Consider the following 21,198-nt stretch of genomic DNA (forward strand, 5'->3'; position numbering starts at 1 on the left):
GCTGTCTTTGGGCCAGCTTCTGAGCCAGCTTCATTTCTTCGCTGGCTCAGAAGCATTACATGCTTTCATGAAGCTTTTCATTTTTAAGACAACTGATGAACCTTGTACGGCACTGGGATGCAAGTCTTTTGTCTGTTAATTTACAAACATTAGAACTCACTCTTCACTGCCACTCATACACTCAAATTCACTGGATGATGACTTTGGCATTTTCTCTTCAAAAGATGTCTCTAATTCATCACTGTTACTAGTAAGATCAAACTCATCACTAGCGTGTTTATGGCAAGTTCTGAGAGTTCTGTTTTGTATTTGCTTCAAATGTATTTGCTTCAGACAGCCACATCAACACCACCAATCACCATGTTACGTTCTGAGCGCTGATCTAAAAGAAGTCTTAAGCTCTTTTGGATGAACTCTTGAAGACATTGGACAAGAGCAAATAACCTTTGTTCTCCAATGGTCTGTGCAGGGGCGAAATGGCCTGTTTGGCTAGTCCGATTCGGCTAGTTCCCTATTCGGCTACATTCCGATTCGGCTAGTCTAGTATATACATTTAAGTAATGCTGAAAGAGTTTCTATCACAGACATATTGTTGAGTATAATATATTTTGATGTGATATTTAACACCAGCAGTTTTAAAACCTGAGGTAATTACTTAACCAGCTTAAAAGCATTAGTTTGGTGACCTGGGGAAAATTCATTATTCGACTTCTTACATCTTTGTAATCAGTTTTGAGATAAACATCATAAAATTTTGTATATATACCAGTGCTGTATATTGGTGAAGGACACTTGTAAAATTATACTGATTCAATTCTGTGAAAAAGTTTGAGAACAACAATACTGTCTTCCGTTCAATGACTGTACTAGTTACACAGTTGTGAGTTTGAATAAAGGCTATCTGTAATGGCTGAATGACATTCATCTAAGCCATGATCTGAAATACAAGCATTTGGTTACGAAAGATGCAAATTTTACTGTCAAAAACAGTTTTTCTTGATTATAGAAAAAACTAAAGGGTTTAGGGCTATGGTACATTCATAAGTTGGATATAAACTTTTGTATTCTGCATCTTTTGGTGGCAAAATTAGCTCTCTACCTCCATCGTGGGATGAAATATAGCAAATAGTGGGGTTATTGGGGTTTCGCCACAAAAATGGGGAGCGTGGCCTGCTTAAATGATTTTTTTTTTCAAAAATTTTTTCCCCCTTGATCAAGTTAGGTCATTTTGCAAACCACAATAACTAGCCAGTAGCAATTTGTAAAAAAAGTGTGTAAAGTGTTACACCCTAGTTCACAGTTCTCAAGAAGGATTTGAAGATGAGCCCATTCAAACACATGGAGAAACAGTTGCTAAATGCCAATACCACTGAGAAACGTCTCTTCGGAGCCAGAATTCTGGTCTAAAATATCATGGTCTATCTACAGCTATGCTTGGCCTTACAGTGGAGGTGGCCGTAATAGTTGTGGCCTTTGTCTTCTGGCTATTCTAAAGGCCGCTTGTAACCACCTTCTAAATAAACGTTCTGAACTGGTGGGTAAATGTCATCATTGCAACAACTTTAAACTCAAATACTTCAAAATAACGTATATATAATATTCGATTTCTACAGGTTACTACGTTTATCACATTTTGTCTCTCTTTGACGTCAGTCACAAATGTTGTTATTAAGATCTAGGTTTTCATTTGGACGTTTTAATTGAAGCTTTTGTGGAATTCGATATTGGTAGCCCTTTTTAATTCTGAGGTTTTTTTGCAAATTGACTTAAAGTTATAATGTTTAATGTCTTTTTCAGCATCTTCTGATGATCCCCCTTTTAGGGTGTAACAGGCTGTATGTGACAACCGAATTTTGCAGAGTCATAAACTGACCCTGCATCCAACAGTTGTGCTTTTTTGCACAACAGGAACGGCTCCAAGTTTAGGCCTCATATCATCACAAACTGATTCAAGCTAACTAAAAGTTTATTCAAGTACACACGAAGACACTTACTTGCAATTCACAAACAAATAGTCAACCATGATGGAATTGTTTGCCTATTTGTGTAAAAGAAGCTAAAAATTTAAATGAATTCAAAGCTCGCTTGAAAACGTTCTATTTCAATGAACATTATGACTGAAAGTACCGTATTAAATATCAATATTGTCATGCACAGCGCCCAGGAGCATAGTTTGACTGTGGATGTGGCGCTATATAAATATTGTTATTATTATTATTATTATCATCAGAATGAAATTATTGAAAATATGACCGTCCAGGCATCCACCGCTCTGGTCGAAATGCAAAAAAGAACGCTTTCGATAAATGAAACACAGAGATTCAAACTCATGCAGTTGGAGGTCACTGAAGCGTGAACGCAAAACAAGAAAATAACTATATTTGATGTAATTTGCTCTGTTTGGCCTTTTTGATTGGCATTGAGCACTTTTTGTAGTATTAATAATATTTATTGTTTAATTTTAAATTATTATGTATATATATTGCTCCCCCACAATCAAAAGTGATGTCACAGATGTTTAGACATAGCAACCCAGCTTCTAACTATGCTATCATTAGAAGTTATTGTTATGATGCTGCATATAGTGGAAACCACTGACATTTTCAACATTACAATAGATTGAGTTTTGCTGCTTCAATGGTTCAAATGCTTCAAGCGATCATCTTTCAACATTCCTATTAATGTGAAGCCTATCAAAAACACATAATGAGCATTTTACTAAATTTTGTGTGCTGTCCAGTGATCTATAGGTTATTACTTACAGATGAAATAGGTTATGACTAGGGTCATTTTTATCTTGACCTAAAAAAAAAATTGACTTTATTTTTATCAAATTTTGACTTTATTTTGACCTTTGCTTATTCGTAGAGGCCACAGTTCTTTCTTGAATTGATACCAGTTACGCAAACATAATATTTTGTCGATTTCAGACCCAAACGTGATCAATAAAAAGGGCTTGTTCAATAAAAGTTTGCCTTTATTGCGATGATTGCCGCTGCCATCCAGCTTGATGGCGTTTACTTTTCCTGTGGCTTTCAACAAAATACTTTTTATCGCACTTCACTATAAACTCGCAAAATTGCACAGGTCTTAAATCACCCCCGGGAGTTGCATTAAATTCATCAGGAAAATCTCGGCAAATCCGTCAAACTTTTGCTGAAGACGATTTAGCTTGCTTAGGCATTTTTGTATTACAAAATGTCAGTAAGCTATTTCTAAAATTTAAACTGTTGATCTTCGAAAAGACCACGTTTGTGAAGAGGAAGTGTTACGTAAGAATTATTTAAACACGTAATAATGAATAAACAATGGACAATTTGCGGTAAGAGTTACTGCTGATCCAAGTGGGAATTGTGACATATTTCTTACTTGTATGGGTTAATATGGTTTAATTGTGTAGCAGTTCATGATTTACAATGCTTCTACGAGAATTTTGACAAAAATTTCTCAAGAAACACAAAAAGTTTGTCAAAATCCATAATTTGACAAATTTTCACTTTATTTTGACCTTATAAACTTCTTAATAGAAACAGCCCCTGATTGGTGAAAACAACATTATTCTTTGATTCGTGGACAGACGAGGTCCTTAAAAATTTTTGACTTTTGCGAGCCCTAGGTATGACTTATGGATGCCTGCATGCACATTTATTTTTCAAATCTTATCTTTATCAAGGTAACAATTGTAGATTATTTTATCTTGAGTCCTGGCCCAGCCTGTCTTGCATATTATAATACCTAATGAAATAAAATATTTTGTGCTTCATGCAGATGTCATGCCCTCCATCCTGTGAGTTTGGTGAAAATGCAAAATGAAACATGGTGTCCGTTTATTGATTGGTTTTGCCATAAGTTTTCTGTCTCCATTAAACCTTCAATGGGTTTTGAAATGCCTGTTGTTCCTCCACAAACCATATCTGTTCTCTCAAGGCACTTACTCTCATTCAATTATCAAACTGTCATTGGTATGTTTTTACTGTATTTATTAGACCCTAGTGAAGATCGTTTAAAGCTATTTAAGTACGTATCTTATGAAGCTCTCGGGGAACGTGTCAGAAAATTTATATTGCTTTTAGAAAATAAAAGCACATATCACATATGTCTTAATAGTGAATAGTATCATGGCATTTGAACAACGTCTTTATGGGCGTGGTAATTTTTGAAAGTTGATAAAGTAACTTTTGTATATTTATCCAAGTCTAGTTGTGTTTTATTTTTTGTGTTAAAGTAGGCAACCCGGTCATGAGCTTGGTTTTTTACTTTTACGGGGTTTGGTTTTCATGTAAGTTGTAAATTTGTATGTGATTAATATTTCATGTGACATTACCAGTGATGGCAATTTTTTGAAACTAGACTTTTTGAGATTTACGGTTTATGTGAACAGCCTGTTTTGGCCACAAACTGTATGGCTTTAAATGTTTGATAGGATAGATGTTTTATGTACCATCAATAATTGGGCCTACACATTAAAAAGTTGTGTTAAATTTACACTCAATTATATATATTTATGATCCTTAAATTTTTATGTGGTTGGTGTTTAATCTGTTCCATTTGGGGAAAAATATCACATGTACAATAATTTTATAAAGTATTTATGGTTAGGGCAGCGCTTCCACTTTTGTGGTAATTACCACAATTGTGGAATTTTCATCATGCTTGTGGTAAAAATGTGGTAATGAAAAATTTGTGGTAAAAATGTGGTAATATGGAAATTTTGTGTTGAAATGTTGCCAAAATGTGGAAATTATAAATTTTGAAAAATTGACATAAAATACTATCAATAAATAAGAGCATTAAAACTGTTGTCCTCCAAAATCGAACAGATATGCAAAAAACTACTTATAATAGCATGTGACTAGCATGTTCCGTTGTTTTCGGTTTGATTTTGGAATGCGTCCTGACTTTTGACTTTGAAGGTAGGGTGACCATGTGATCATATTCATAGTCAATATGTCTTTCAGATTCTAGCTGCGGTGTCAAGTACAGTACTTTGCAGTGGCGTAGCCAGGGGGGGGGGTTACAACCCCCCTTTGGCACGCGTGTGACGTCACGATATTGAGAATGATGCTTTCAGTCTTTATGCCTCTAAAACAAAGTTTGCCTAATTTTAAACGAAACTGCATTAAAAGAGCGAGTTTTTCGAATCCTAAACATTCAAATATCTCAGCCAGGAATTACCAACAAGAAAACATAGAGACTTAGCTTTATTACCGAAAAATGCCCAAGAAAACATGATCTTATTCTTTTGCTATGCCACCAGACAGCACCATTTTACAGGAATATTTATACTCACAGTTTTGTTGAAAATGCTCTCAGAATGCACCAAATTTAAAGTAATTTTTCAAAATTTTCTGGGGAGGCCCCCCAGACCCCTCGCCGCTGGGTGTCGCCTTTGGCGAAGAGGCCGGCGGCCGAAGCCCGGCGGCCGTTAAAACCCCCCCTTTCAAAATTCCTGGCTTAGCTACTGGTACTTTGCTTTCTTATTTCGGACGTTCTGTTAATGAACTGAGTAGTTGTTTTAGGCCTTATTTTACACTATATAGTGTAAATATAACCAAATAATAGAGTTGCCGGATAAGGAATTCTGTCGTAATTTGAGAAAAGTTTAAAGCTGTTGAAAACAAAAACTTGCATTTTAGAAAATTTTTAGTTCTGGGTAAAGATCAAAACCCTAACCTTATTCCTAAGTCTTACCTTAACCCTTACTAACTTTAATCCTAACTCTGACAACACCTGATAGTAACTATGGCAACAAGTGGGTAAAAATAGCCACTGTGTTAATGTAAAAGTAAGTCGAAATACGGTTAAGATCGGGTAAAAAATCACAGTAAAAAATGTGGTAATCTGAGGACAAATGTGGTAATACAAGTGGTAATCTAGCTTTGTAAAAATGGAAGCACTGGGTTAGGGATAGCTCAAGCCCCCTCATTTTTCTGTAGGGCCAAAAAATAACGCTGTGCATAAGTCATGGATTACTCATATTTATACTAGAAGCTATCAAAAAATCGAGAGTGTGTAATTTGCTATGCAACCTTGCAATCTATTCAACACAATTATTCAATATGATTGCCCTTTGCTTCGATAATTTTGGATATTCTCCGGCGAAACCATGAAGTCACGGGCAATAACTTGTGTGTTCTGACGATTTGCAACCTTGTCCACAACAAACTTTTTCACATCGACAAAAAATGCGAACATGTCCTCCTTTATTCTTAAAATGATTAACAAGCTTTGGACATCTTTCAACCTTGATTGATCTTAAGTGGGCAGTGAGGAGGTTGGGACATGTTTTCACATTCACTTCATCCCAAGGTCTTCATTGACTACTCTACTGAAGGTTCTGTGACTGACATGGCGTCTTTTGGCCAGTTTTGTCATCGACTGTGTTGGGTCTGCTTTTATTGACTTATTTTAGCTGGTCTGCTTATTTAGCCTCTCCAGAAAAATTTTTGTTCACTTTCGACCCTTTTCAGGGCTGTGGAGTAGGGCGTTGCAAATTTACTTCTAATCCAATTAAATCATCACCAATTTTTTCAATCTCTAGCCAAAAGTTGCGATATGGTCCAACTAGAACACCCATAAAATTTTGGGCCAATTGGCCAACCCTAAAGGGTCCTTCTCCCCATATTTATGATTTCCGGGTACGTGCAGGAAGTATTGCTTTCCAAATACTAATATTTTGGCGTAGGAATGACCTGGAGACTTGGTTATAGGCTTAAAACGTTCGCAACTGCCAACTTTGTATTGGCTTGAATAACAACTCTAAGCTCTAGGAGGCTTAGTTTTTATGTTATTTGCGAAAACTGTATTTTGAGCCAATTTGCCGTCAATTTTCAATTTTTCGATAAATTAAATTAAATTTTAGATGATTTCGAAAACAGTCAATAAAATAACAATTTAGGTTTGTTAGTGTATATTCTGTTTTGAAAGTAGGCTACTGGTCAGCGTGCTTGCTCAACAGCTTGTTCAACGTGCTTTTGTTCGAAATGGATCTAAGAAAGAAGATTTGGCTCCTTGATGATTGACGTCCATTCCTCGGGTCAAATCCTCCAACTGTAAAAAATGTATTTCGCAAATTTAACAGGACTCATAACGTTCTCCAGGCTGATTCTAACGGAACATCTTCACAGTCTCTCAGCGATGCCTACAAACAAACAGCAGAACAAGTTGTTGAATGGTGGGCGAGGACTCATATTGCTACAAAAACATTGAAGAACGTTATTTCAATGATTGTGAAGCTTAACAATAAGTTGAATCTATGGTTCAACAAGACAAACTCTCTACCGAAGCTCTAAACAATAAGTGGAAGACGCATTATTTTCAAAGAAAGAAGATTACTGTACAGCAGCAAACAAAAAGCGTTGCTTTCTTGGAAGAATTCAATAAAACATTTTGGGCAGTGAGTCCTGACTATGAGAAGCTACTTGAAGACAGTAGCCTACTGATCCCAGAAAAGAAGGAGACAGACAGTTTCTCGAGAACATGAAGACAACCCGTGACGGGACTGTTGGCTGCCTAGATACTGAATATAAACGGAGACTGATGAGGAAAGCCGAAAGGGAACAAGCTACAGCACTGAAACAGCGTGGACCATCTCACAGTCGTGTTGAGATTATCGAGCCGGATGACCCCAATCCAGTAGAGACTGAACCAGAGTTTTCAAATGATGATGATGAATACAATCCCATTACAACGAGATCGCGAGAATCTCGAGCTGGTAAGTCTTCACTCCAGGTGTTTGTGTGGTAAATCATTCTCTCCAGGTGTTTGTGTAGTAGCAGACAAGCACAAGATCTCGTCAAGAGGTTTAACTGAGCTTTTTGCAGTCGCTCACAAGGACAAAGGTGGGGATCTAGATGAGATTACTTTTTCTGCAGCTATATCAAAACGAAGGAGAAATAAAACTAGAACCAAAGCTGGGACGAAATTCCTGAAAAGCAATTTGGAAAAGCTAACTGGAGGTTGTACTCTGCACTGGGATGGGAAACATCTCAAGAGCTTGACACACATCGGTAAATCAGAGGAGAAGGTGGCTATATTTTTAGAGCAGGAGGGCGATGAGGTTTTACTTGGTAAGTCTACTTTATTGGTAGCCTATTTTTGTAGAGCTCTTTTCATTTTCAATAACAACTTATAAACAATAATATAATTAGTTTTTTGATTATATAATTGAATGTGTTTCAGGAATCCCACCAGTTTCTGGCGGTGATGCTGAATCCATTACCAACGTGATGGTGGATACCCTCAAGAAGCTGAACATCGATCATATGATGATCATTGGGCTGGTATTTGACACCACTAGTACAAACGCAGGATACATCACAGGAATAGTTATTAGACTTGAGAAACTTTTCGGTCACAAGTTGCTCCAACTAGCCTGCCGACATCATGTTACTGAGCTGGTGTGTGGTGCTGCTTGCAGATGCATCTATGGACCAACAGAGTCACCAAACGAAAGCTGCTTCGTTTGCCCTTGCAGCTGCTTGGTCGACAGTTACTTCCAACTACTCAATTGCAAGTATCAATGGGAGATTTCTAACAGGACTTCAAGCCTCAACAGTTGAGTTTCTCGGTGATCTTCTTAAACAGCATTTTTTTAGTGAGGATTACAAGGAAATGGCTCAGCTGTCACTGTTCTATCTTGGTGGTACTGTTGAAGATGGAGAGAAGGCTATCAACATCTATGCTCCAGGGGAACACCATCATGCGAGATGGATGGCTGCAGGGGCCGAGGGTCTATCCTTTTACCACCCTAAATGTGCTCTCTCCGGCAGTAACTGGAGTGGGGTGTTGAGATTAGTCTCATGTAAAGGATTAACGGGGATTGCCACGTGAAGGCTCTCAACATGATCCCCTATGGGCTTGGACGCTAGGTCAAGGTCATATGGGCTAGGTCAAGCCACACTAAAGTAATTGACTCCGAATTAAACCAAGCATGTAGAATCATAACTGGCACACTACGTCCAACACCAATCTCCGATCTCTATATCTTAGCAACTATAGCTCCACCTCATATCCGAAGAGAAGTCGCTACAAAAAAGGAAAGAGTAAAACAAATATCCGACCAACGCCACCCTCTCTATGAACACAAACGTATTCCAACAAGACCCAAGTCACGCAAGAGCTTCATCAAAGTCGGCCCATTGGAACACACAAGCGCGGCAGCTGCACGATTAGAAATGTGGACCTCTGAGCCCGATAGGACACAACATCCTGCCATCCTAAGTCCTTCCGAAAGTCTTCAACAAACTCCCACCCTTGAGAGAAGAGAGTGGTGCTGCCTAAATAGAGCCTGCTGCGGAGTAGGGAGAAATAAAAGCAACTTTTTCCGATGGAATATGACTCCTGACCCTATGTGTGATTGCGGCCTAGATAATCAGACGATGAAGCACATCCTCACCAACTGCCCCCTCAGCCCTTCATGTGATGACAACGACCTCAAAAACATCACAAACAATGCTCTTACCTGGCTCCGACACTGGCGTGACAAGCTATGAATGAATGAATGATGGCTGCAATAATCTACACCCTTAAGATAGCCCTCTTCAAAGAGCAGCTAACTAATGTCTTGGATTTGGATACTCTCTAGATGGTAGAATCCTTAGGTGTCTTCCTTGTTCTGTTTTATGTGTGTTATTGGTTTAACTGTCCTGACAGGCACATGGTCCATATGATTATGGAACTTGTGCCAAACCGCAGCTTTACTCTTTCCACCGGTAGCGGCCGACGTAGTAGACTACGTCGACTCAGGAACGGCGTCCCACAGGGCTCTGTCCTGGCCCCCCTCCTCTTTAACACTTACATCTATGACCTGCCTGACACCATCTCCAGGAAGTATGCTTAGTAAGCATTGCTTACGCAGACGACCTGGCTCTCCTACATCCAGCCGGAGATTGGCAGTCAATGGAGAGGAACCTAAGCCAGGACATGTCAACTATATTGACATATCTCCAGAAATGGAAGCTACAGCTCAGCAAGGCAAAGACAGTGTCGGCGGCCTTCCATCTAAACAACAAGGAAGCAAAACGTGAGATCAACATTACCACCGATGACGAACGCCTGCCATACTGCACCGAACCCACTTACCTCGGCGTAACCCTGGACAGGTCACTCACGTACCGACGACACCTGGAGTCACTGCGCAAAAAACTATCTGCGCGCGTTGCACTTTTGAGGCGGGTTCCGGCTGGGGAGCTGGCGCAAAAACCCTTCGCACAGCTACCTTGGCCTTCGTCCATTCTACCGCCGAGTACTGCGCACCAGTGTGGTGCCGCAGCTCTCACACCCGCCACAGTGACACCGCCATCAACGACGCATTACGTACTGTAACTGGATGCCTGCATCCCACTCCAACGGAATGCCTTCCCATCCTTGCAGGCATCCAACCTGCTGAGCTTCGCCGTAAAGGAGCCATGATTTCCCTTGCTCGTCGCACACTGGACCCGGACCACCTCTTCCACAGTACATTCCAGCGCCTACCTGGAGAACAGCAGCGACTGAAATCAAGATGCCCATTTGCGCCCGCCGCACGACAGCTTCTGAACAACGTTGAAGATCTTGAAATAAGTGCGGCACACTTGACGAACTACACATGGAACACGGAGTGGCAAAACAACACCTCCCGACTCCGTGATTTCCTACCCGACGTCGATCCGCACCCTCCGGGAATGTCCCTCGCAAGACTTGCGTGGGTCCAGCTTAACCGCCTACAAACCGGCGTCGGTCGCTTTTGTTCAGACATGTGCAGATGGGGCCTGGCTCCCTCACTGGGATGCGAGTGTGGTGCCACAGATCAAACAGTAGACCATGTCGTCCATGACTGCCCAATCCATCAACCACCACATGGAACGCTTGGACTGAAGGCCCTGGATGATGAGACTGTCGAGTGGCTGATAACCTCATGCCCTAATATAGTCCGGAAGAAAGCTCATACGACGAAGAAGAACTGTCCTAATGCCGCTTCAGCACCTGCTCTAGACTTGAACCTGCTAAAGCTTTTTGAGAGAGCATCCAAAGCAGTTAAGGACACCCAACTGCATGCATCTCAGCAAAAACTCCAAGCACATTTGTGGTATCTGGGTGAACTGAACGGTTGGCTATACTAGCCTTGTTCAGCGACACCACGGGCAAGAAAGACAAGGCTGAGATGGCGAAGGAGCTTGTCCGGTATAAAGGGAAGACACCATCAGCCTCACAGGATATGCCAATCACTAAGAATTTCAGTTCAGTACGACTGAAAAGCTTTGTGGGTCCTGATTCCTGGAAATTTTTTGGACTCTGTGGTATAGAGGCTAGAGCCAACATTCCTTTCTAAACCGGTGTCACGATGGTTCAGCAGATGAGATGTTCATTAAGCTCTCTGGCTAGTTCAATCAAGGTAATTAACGACTCAGCAGAGAGAGCCCTTGGCATGCTAACCGATTATCATCTTGATAGGATCACCAGATCCGAGGAACAACGGCAGCATTTGCTCCAAGTTGTCAAGGGTATAAGAACATGTCAGAAGGATTTGCTGAAGAATGGAAGAGGAGAGCGATGTACAAAGAAGCTGATTAATGCAATGAGTTACTCTTAGTTGTTAATCTAGGGAGCAAGTCTTTTAGGCGCAGACAGTTAGGCGCCGGTCAAATAGGCGCGCACACTGTGGCGTCTGGATATTTAGGTGCGGAGCACTGTGGCGCCCGTTCATTTAGGTGCTATTTTTAATAAAGTCTGCAGATTGTATCAGCGTGGCAGGTAGGATAATTCTTTTCACACAAAATGTTACATTGAACAGAAAAATATACTGTATTTGAATGTGTGTGTTCGGCTTTTATTTGTTGTTAGTCCAGGTTTGCGTCGGCGAAAGCTTTATCAATAAATTATTCAAGTTTCCGAACATGACTGAGTTCACTTTTAGTGAGTCAAATAATAACTACAGTACACTAAGCATCAGTCAAAAATATACCGTAGCCTATATTCAAGCGGGTGGTAGGCTTGAGTGAAAAGTAACTTAGTTTTTCGTCAAAACCCCGACTAGGTGTAATAATGAGCAAAGTTGCGTAATAATGAGCAAATAATGAGCAAAGTCGGCAATTATGCTTGCAACTTGTAGCTATAGGGTTCATATGCTTTTTAGAAATGTATTCATGTTGTAGAGCGTTGTCTCATACGAACTCGCCGCACAACCAATCTATCCCGAGTAGAAGCAATTGCGAAAGATAACAGATTAAGTAAGGTTCCATCTGGCTGCAACCTGTGTTCAGGATGCATAGCAAATGTCCTGTGGAGATGCACTAATATCAAAAGTAGTAGAGCGTTGTCTCGCACCTCATCTCCACACGCGCATTAACAAAACAACATATTTTTCTGTTCAATATAACATTTTTTGTGAAAAGCATTGCCCTACCTGTCAAGCTGATGCAATCTGCAGACTTTACTAGGAATGGCACCTAAATGAACGGGCGCCACAGTGCTCCGCACCTAAATATCCAGACGCCACAGTGTGCGCGCCTATTTGACCGGCGCCTAACTGTCTGCGCCTAAAAGACGTGGACCCTTAATCTATACCACGAGACTTGGTAACTTTTGAATTGTGTTTTATTGAGTATTTCCGAATAAAATCATCTAAAATTGAATTTAATCTATCAAAAAATGGCAAATTGACTCAAAATACAGTTTTTCGCAAATAACGTAAAAACTAAGCCTCCTAGAGCTTAGAGTTGTTATTCAAGCCAATACAAAGTTGGCAGTTGCGAACGTTTTAAGCCTATAACCAAGTCTCTAGGTCATTCCTAAGCCAAAATATGAGTATTTGGAAAGCAATACTTCCTGCACGTACCCGGAAATCATAAATATTGGGTAAAGGACCCTTTAGGGTTGGCCAATCGGCCCAAAATTTTATGGGTGTTCTAGTTGGACCATATCGCAACTTTTGGCAAGGGATTGAAAAAATTGGTGATGATGGTGTAAATCTGCAACGCCCTACCGTGGAGGTCTCTTTCAACTTTCCCCTATGCATTAAATTTGGCCACAACTCGATAAACTGTCATCTTTGAGTAGTCAGTGCTCTTAATAATATCTGAAGGAGTGTTCCCACCACATCTCAATTCGCATATGGTTATTTGTTTCGTTAATTTTGCCATGTTTAAAGAAGTTTGTCTAAATATTACTACCGGTATATACTATCTTTTAAAATACCTTTATAAAAATATCTGCAGAAAGATTCATTTTAATTAGAGAAATAAAACAGGAAATTATGGAAAAATGGTCCCGATTTAGCTGCTGGAGTTTCATCTTGATTGGAGAAATAAAAAAGGAAATTATGCAAAAATAATCCCGATTTAGCTGCTGGACCATGTAGTGCGTTGCGCACCCTGTGGGTCTTAAAGGTTGGCTGAAGGGTAACTACTGGAGTGTCCCTCAAAGGCTGTCGAAGGACACTTACTGCATTCAGGGAGCTTGTCTACTCAGCTTCCCTATCTTGTTCTGGCAGACTTCACACCATCACCAAGTTTCTTTATCGTTTTCTTTCTTGTTTATCAAATTGAGACTAAAAATAGAGTTTCACATCAACCTTCTTGAATACAAATAAAACATCAAAATATTAACCTTAAGTCACAGCCGTCCTGACGGCATCTAACATAACACTGAAGCGGCAAATAACAAAAGGTCGTTGCCTTCCTTTGAAAAGGCACCTTTCTCACCGGCAAAAGGCTAACAAAAAATTAAGCGAGGCATAAATCAATGATGCCTAGAGCCGACAATCTGCTGTACAACTTGAAAAAACTACTGGAGCTGATCCTCATCCTTGGTCATTAATCCTCAATACTCTTGAATGAGTGCTACACTATGCATGATTGCTAATCACTACTAACTCTTGTACTAGGCTAGTAGTTGCAGCAGCAGTTGCAAGCATTAAAACAATTCAAAGGTGGCAACAATAAAAACATTACATTTGGTTCAGGGAAGGAGTCGAGAACTTTTAAAAGATGAAAACAAAATGCTTCTTCCTGCAAAGTACTTCTTTAATCTGTTGTACAACTGACACCTCTACGATTATCACTGAAATATTCGAAATGCATGAATTGCTGACACCTATCAATACTCTTTGTAACCACAAATCACCAGGATCAGATTAAATACTCACTAACAAAGCTATAAAATATAAAGGCCAAGCCATTCACGAACTTTTACTAAAGTGATGTAATGCTGTTAACAGGCAAAGCACAGCACCAGATGAATTGGAAAAAAGTCTAATAATACCACTTCCAAAATCAGGAGACTTTGCTAATGTGTAATTACACGGTCATCAATAATTAACGTTACAAGAGATCCAATTCAAAAACTGGCAAAGGAGGCGAATGTGGCCCATGAAACCACGTTCACAGTTCTCAAGAAGGATTTGAAGATGAGCCCATTCAAACCGGAATGGCCCGTTTCGGTGAGTCCGATTCGGTGAGTCCGATTCGGTGAGTCTGATTCGGTGAGTCTGATTCGGTGAGTCCGATTCGGTGAGTCTGATCCCTTAACGGGGGATTTTTTCAGTTTTTTTTTTTAAATTATCGGGTACCGTAGCCTAATTATCATTGCCGTTTTAGGGTTAGGGGTTTGGGGTTAGGGTTAGAGGTTAGGAACTCGTCGAATCGGACTCACCGAATAGTAGCAGACCCATTCAAACACATGAAGAAACAGTTGCTAAATGCCAATACCATTGAGAAACGTCTCTCCAGACGTATAATTCTGCTCTCACGCATTGAAGGAGGCATGCTGCCAAACCTTGTATTCAGCAATGAGAAGAAATTTGATGTCCAGCATCATTTTAACAGTTATAATGATCGTGTTTGGCCAAGAGATGGTGACGTGGAGCCGGGTAGTCACTCTGAGACAAGGGGCGGCATCAGTGATAGTGTGGGCCGCAGTCAACGAATTTGGAAGGAGTTTATTGAATTTTGTGGACCAAGGAGTGAAATTGAACCAAGAAAACTATCGAAATTATATTCTTGAGGGTTCATTGTTGCCTTTGGCAAAGAAGCACTTCAAAAAATGTAATTGGTCATTCCAACAAGATTCTACCTTTTCACATGGAGCTAAGAGAATGCAAAACTGGCTTTCAGCCAAAGTGCCGTTCTACATTTCCAAGGAAGAATGGCCTCCTTCATCCCCAGACCTGAACCCCGTAGACTTTGGCATCTGGTTTTACCTGGAGAGCAAGGTTTCGACTAAACACCACCAAAGTTTGGAAGCGCTGAAGGCTAATCTGAAAAAATAATAGACCTAAATACCTCAAAGAGTTATTCGTGACTCCTGCAGGTCCTTTTCGAAGCGTCTCCGACTTGCTATCGATGCAAATGGTGGACACATTGAGTAAAACTTGTTTTTCTTGAATACTTATTTATTTGAAAATAATATTATATGTTTATTACTCAAAAAATGTCTACCATTTGTTAAGTACAGTTTGAAATTGTAAAGTTAATTATTGATGACCCTGTAGATAGCAAAAGGCATTCACCGATTCAATTTTGTCATTTAGCTTTTCAACAGGACCAACTACTCTTTCTTCAATCTTGCATCTTTCACTTTTAAAACCATCTCTGGATCTTCATAATTATCATCCTCTTCATTTTTGCACAATTTCGATGCACCCACTTAATGCATTTCGTACTGATAGTGGAATTTGCCCTCACTTTTCTTCCACATACGCCACAAGGGTCGATTTTGCTCATTGTGATTTCCCCTTCCTTCTTTTTAGAACCTTTGTCTTTTTGATGTTGGCGCACATACCTTTATATTAAAGCGACTCCTTCCACTTCTCAAATTTATCTTTCAGATCTTCCATTATTTAACAAAACCAAATCATTGGCGTGCAATATCTCCATCAATGAATTTTTTTTTACACATTTAGTAATCACCTCAATCACAACGGCAAAGATTAGAGGAAAGAGGACAGAACAATGCGAATCCTCACCTTGCACCATTATAAAGACTCATAACTGCTTGTAGGCGAGTAAGAATTGACATAAAAATAGACTTTTTCGGACATTTTTGATAACAACCATTTTTCTTCATAAAACGATGGGTTTCCTGTTTCAGACCCCAAATCTAAAACTCGAACATGAGCAAAGGCCTTTTTGAGGAGAGCAATTACTGATCGGCGCACCATCTAGCGCAGGGGTTCCCAACATGTGGTACACATACCACTAGTGATATGCTAAGGTTTTTCAGGTGGTACGCGGGTAGCTTCCGTTTTTTTTTCACAACTTTATATTTTGTTTATCTGGATTTGTTTACAAAAAAATTTCCCGAAGCCTATTCTAGATGAACATCAAGTCAAAAAATCGAAACCGACTGGGTGCGCTCGGAAATGACTTTTGATGCGCTGTTGGCAAATTTACACCGCGTATCGACCAATTGGTGGACACTCAGTAAACAAAAATCTCTTTAAATTTTGTTGTGGAGCTTTAGTGTTATTTTAGTAGGCCAAAATTACTCTTCTGAATAAAATATGATTCGATCGAATTAGTTGTTAGAACTGCAAGAAGTGGTATGCTTGGCAGTACAGAGCGTCCAAGTGGTACGAGATCGGAATAAGGTTGGGAACCCCTGATCTAGCGGAAGAAAAACATAAGTATTTTCCATCGAGCTAATTCGCGAATTGCAAGTGAAACAAGGATGATTAACATGGTATCTAGAATTACCCTTCAGCAGTTCATCAGCGAAACTCAACCTTGCAACACTCGGCCAAATTGAATATATATTTTTTCGGACATTTTGACCGAATTGACTATATTTTTTTCGGACATTATGTTAAAAAATTGGTCAATGACCGAAAAAAAAAACAGCGCACAATTAGTGTTCTAGACGCTAGAAATCGTATGTGCGCGAAAAATCCAATATCTCATAGAGACTTGCTACTAACTTACATTTACAATGTTGTATGTGAAAGTACCAATAAAACTTTAATGGACAGGATCCACCACAGAGTATGTGGGACTTCTCAAGAGGCATTTAAGTCATAATTTTAACTTGGGCACTTAAAGTCAACTGATATTTTTAATTCGAATGCTCTAGTCTAGACGCTGCGTAGCTGCATCAGCAGTTTACAGAACACATTGTGACTGACAGTCATTACTAGGACCATTTTGTTTATGACTTAAAAATTGAAAAATATGACTTTATTTTTTGAAATATATGACTTTCTTTTTAGAGCATCAAATTTATGCTAATCTCTGTAGTTAATGATTCGTATGTAAGTTTTTACATGTATTTTGAATAATAACACACTCGAACAACTAACAAAAAACTTCTGTTTCGCTTGAAAACCACTACAAAAATTCAAATGTCTAATGCATGTACCTACCAAACCACTTAAGTAGTTAAGATCTCGGCACTGGCTGATCTAGTGACCCACCGCAAGTGTTTATAATATTCAGAGACTGGATTGTGAAATTTGATGAAAATTTGAATGTGAAATTTGAAGATTGTGAAAAAATTTGAAAATTGTGAAATTTGATGAAAAGTTTAGGAACGAAGTTTTGTTTTGGAACTAGATTGTGTGTTGCAAAATAATGTGTCAAGATGATGTCACAATGGAAATTAACATCAAACAGCAAGCGCTAATACTAGACTACAAAAAATAATAAAAATGTTGCTTCCTATGCTTCGTGAAACTCAGCGTGAGAACTCTCATTGCCTCCCTTCCACAACTCAATCATTGTATTTTAAAGTAAAAATTCAAAGTCATATTTTATAATCTAAAACAAAAAATATGACTTTATAACGACTGACAAGCTTCGATAACGATTAGGGAGCGTTCATAACTGACTTCAACCACTCTTTGGCTATTCGTTTGTCTCTTTTCTGAGAGGTTTATCTTAAGCTTCACGATAAACCGTGACGCCGCAAATTGCAAAATAATGTACCAAGATGATGTCACAATGCGAATTAACATCAAACAGCAAGCGCTATTACTAGACTACAAAAAATAATGAAAATGTTGCTTCCAATGCTTCGTGAAACTCAGCCTGAGAACTCTCATTGCCCCCTTTCCACAAATCAATCATTGTATTTTAAAGTAAAAATTAAAAGTCATATTTTGTGATCTAAAACAGAAAATACGACTTTATAACGACTGACAAGCTTCGATGACTTCAACCACTCCTTGGCCATTCGTTTGTCTGTTTTCTGAGGGGTTTCTCTTAAGCTTCACAATAAACAGTGATGTCGCAAAGCAACTAGATAAATTATATATGTCACCAGTCACCACCGTTCCGAACAGCTAAACTTTTGCTACCGTCGCCCACTTTGATTGTCACTTACTTGGTCCGTCGCCCACTTGACTGGTTGCCCACTCGGTCCGTCGCCCACCTGGTCTCGCCCAAGTGGGTATCGCCCAGTGGCCGTGTACCGCTTGTATGGCCCCTCCCACTTTTGAACACTTGAAGAAAACTTTGACCATTTTTTTCTCAGCACCTTGTTTTGTGGGAAAGCGTGAAAAGATAGCACATGGTCTTTGTCACTGACGGTGACACTGTCACATAAACAGCAATTAGTAGGCATTGTCTCAACCATAAATTAAGGGTAACTCATTGTTTGTGAGATACTGTTGTTACACTGCAAATGGCTATAGCCAGATTAGGACAAATAAAAAATTATCAAAATTGTAACCCTACGAAACTGCAATTTCAATTGAATTGAGATGCTGTTTGATAAAAATGAACTCAACCTATTTGATCTAAACCTGATAGTAATAATAAGTTCACTTTTTCATTTCGGTAATTCTTATTTTGCACATGCTTTAGACCAACAGAGCCCCACACATTCACGTTTTGCAGTAGTCGTACTATACCCTACCAAGTCACCACAGAGAAAGAATGTATCCTTCCCACTTATGGTGACGTCACAGCGGTGTTGCCGTTTTATTTTTGCAATTGAATGAGTGCCAGATTCGCCGAAAGTCAACGAAAATTTGCAAGCGTGTAACTTAGTAGTCTGTTGGTATTTTTAACGATTTGCTGGTCAAGGAAGTTTGTTAGTGTCATCTCTTTGGTATCTTAGGTAAATTTAGCGAATTTATTTACCTGTCAAGAGGCATTTTAACTGTTTACATTTAAACAAGTGTTTGTCATTTTTGCAAAGCCCAACCCATTTCATACAGATAGAAAAGATTTATACAACATTTCAACAGGCTTTATTGCTGATACTCGTGTAAATGTGAATAACGCCTTAATTATTGACAACGATATTATTCGCAAAAATGTGGAAGGAAGCTGAAAGAGATTTCGCTAAAAAGATCTGACTAAGCAAGTACATTTGCCGTTATGCGAAAAGCCTTAAAATATGGAGGTGAAGTCATGTACACACATGTCATCCACCGAAATCTTTCACAGATTACTGGATCCACTGTATAGCCTGTTTGCAGGGGCCACTGGAACTGAACATATTTTCGTATGAACTTGACAATGTTCCACCATCACTTTTCTCAGATGACGGAAGTATGCGGAAATCTCAGAAATCTGCATTGTTCAAATACATAATCTCGCAAAATGAGGATATTTTGTGCACTAATTCTCGATTATCTTGTATTTTGGTTGTATTTGATGGCTGTGCTCTTATTCACCGACTTCCCTGGCCAAAAGTTGGGAATATGAAACATTTGCTTGAAATCTTCATTCAATATCTTCTACGTGGGGAAAATACCAATATCAGCGTTGTTTTTGACAATTATGATATTGAAACAACCAAGGAGTAGAGCAAAAGCGCAGAAAGCTGAACACATCTTGTCCCGACGTAGCAATTCGCTTAGACACACCCATCCCGACAAATGAATCCGCGTTTTTATCAAATAAACGTAACAAGCATAAATTTATAAACATACTTTCGGATAATCTTAGTAGTAATGGCATTACTGTGTGGAGTGTACAAGGCCGAAGGAGAAGGAGGCGCTGATGTTGTTATCGTCCGTAAGGTGCTGGAAGAATATGAAACCTATGGTCAAGTAACTGTGATGGCTGACGATACTGATATACTCATCCTTTGCTTTATCACGCACCATGCGGAAACAGCATTTATATGAAAACGTCTAACGCGGAAATTTCCATTCGTCGAGCTCAGCTTGCTCTCGGAGAAAATATGTGCCGATTGTTGCTATTTTGCCATGCGTTCTCTGGATGTGATACAACATCCTGCTTTTACCGAATGGGAAAAGTAAAAGTTTTCAAAATCTAAAAAGGTCTGGACAAAGTGCAACGTAAATCTAAATGTGCCGCCTTCGGAACCAAGGAAGCTTTAAAAAAAGGCATTTCCAGAATTGGAGAAGAGTTTGCCCAAATTCTGTATAAGCAAGGGTTTTTCATCATTACTTTGAATTTATTGCGCTACAATTATGCTGTATCCCCAAAATATATATCAGTTGAAAGAATGCCTCCAACAAGCCAAGCATGCTACTTTCACAGCCTTTGTGTGCTTCATCAAGTGTCAACATGGCGTCATAAACTGTGCTGAATCCTACTTTTTATGAATACAAGGAAACAGCTTCTGGTCTGGTCCCAATAATGCCAGATAAATGAATGTGCACCCAAAACCTTTCTAAAAGAAATTAGGTGTAAATTTCAGGAGCGCTAAACGTTTATGCACATCCTTTGATTGCTCCAAGAAAGGCTTTAAGTGTAGTATTCACTGTGCTTGTGAAACTCAGTGTGAAAATTCATCACTTTTAGAGTGTTAGATACCCAAAAGCTGTAAGTGTAAAAGTATATTTACTTTAATAAAAATAGTTGTATCTTTAGAACTGGACCTCAAATTGTTACTGTGGTAGTTTTTGCAAGTAAAATATTTTTGCAATGAATGATTTGTAAGTGAAAGTGAACGCATATATTAAATATACGCTGCCTTTTTTGTTGAAGCAAAGACATAGTACTGAATAAACGACATTAAATTGTTTTCAGATAAACATTAATCGCTCAAATCGCTGATGTTCATCTTTTTATTACACACTGATTCTACATCTGCTAACGTTGTATCACCATTTGTTTCAGTTGCTATTGTTTTTGAAGTGTCATTATCGCCTACATTGAATTACAATTTAATGTAGGCGAATATAATTGCGTAAAAATCATTAAACTGTAATAAATGACCAAATACCTCACAAACATGGGTGTCGGCAGAAAAAAATGCAGGGGTGGGGGAGAGGGGTCTGCTACTATTCGGCTAGTCCGATTCGGC

General features: G+C 39.2%; 1 protein-coding gene across 2 annotated transcripts in view; it reads left to right on the forward strand.

Moving 5' to 3' along the window:
• The window catches only part of LOC145782146 (ATP synthase mitochondrial F1 complex assembly factor 2-like), an 88,706-nt gene that overhangs the window by 43,051 nt on the left and 24,457 nt on the right, over window positions 1-21,198 (forward strand). For both annotated transcript variants that reach the window (XM_082593901.1, XM_082593902.1), the window contains exon 6: window positions 3,769-3,962. In XM_082593901.1, the coding sequence (XP_082450027.1) occupies window positions 3,769-3,962 (194 nt within the window). The remainder of the gene's footprint in view (window positions 1-3,768; window positions 3,963-21,198) is intronic.

This window comes from Aplidium turbinatum, chromosome 13 (genome assembly GCF_918807975.1).
Source record: "Aplidium turbinatum chromosome 13, kaAplTurb1.1, whole genome shotgun sequence".
Classification (NCBI taxonomy): Eukaryota; Metazoa; Chordata; class Ascidiacea; order Aplousobranchia; family Polyclinidae; genus Aplidium; species Aplidium turbinatum.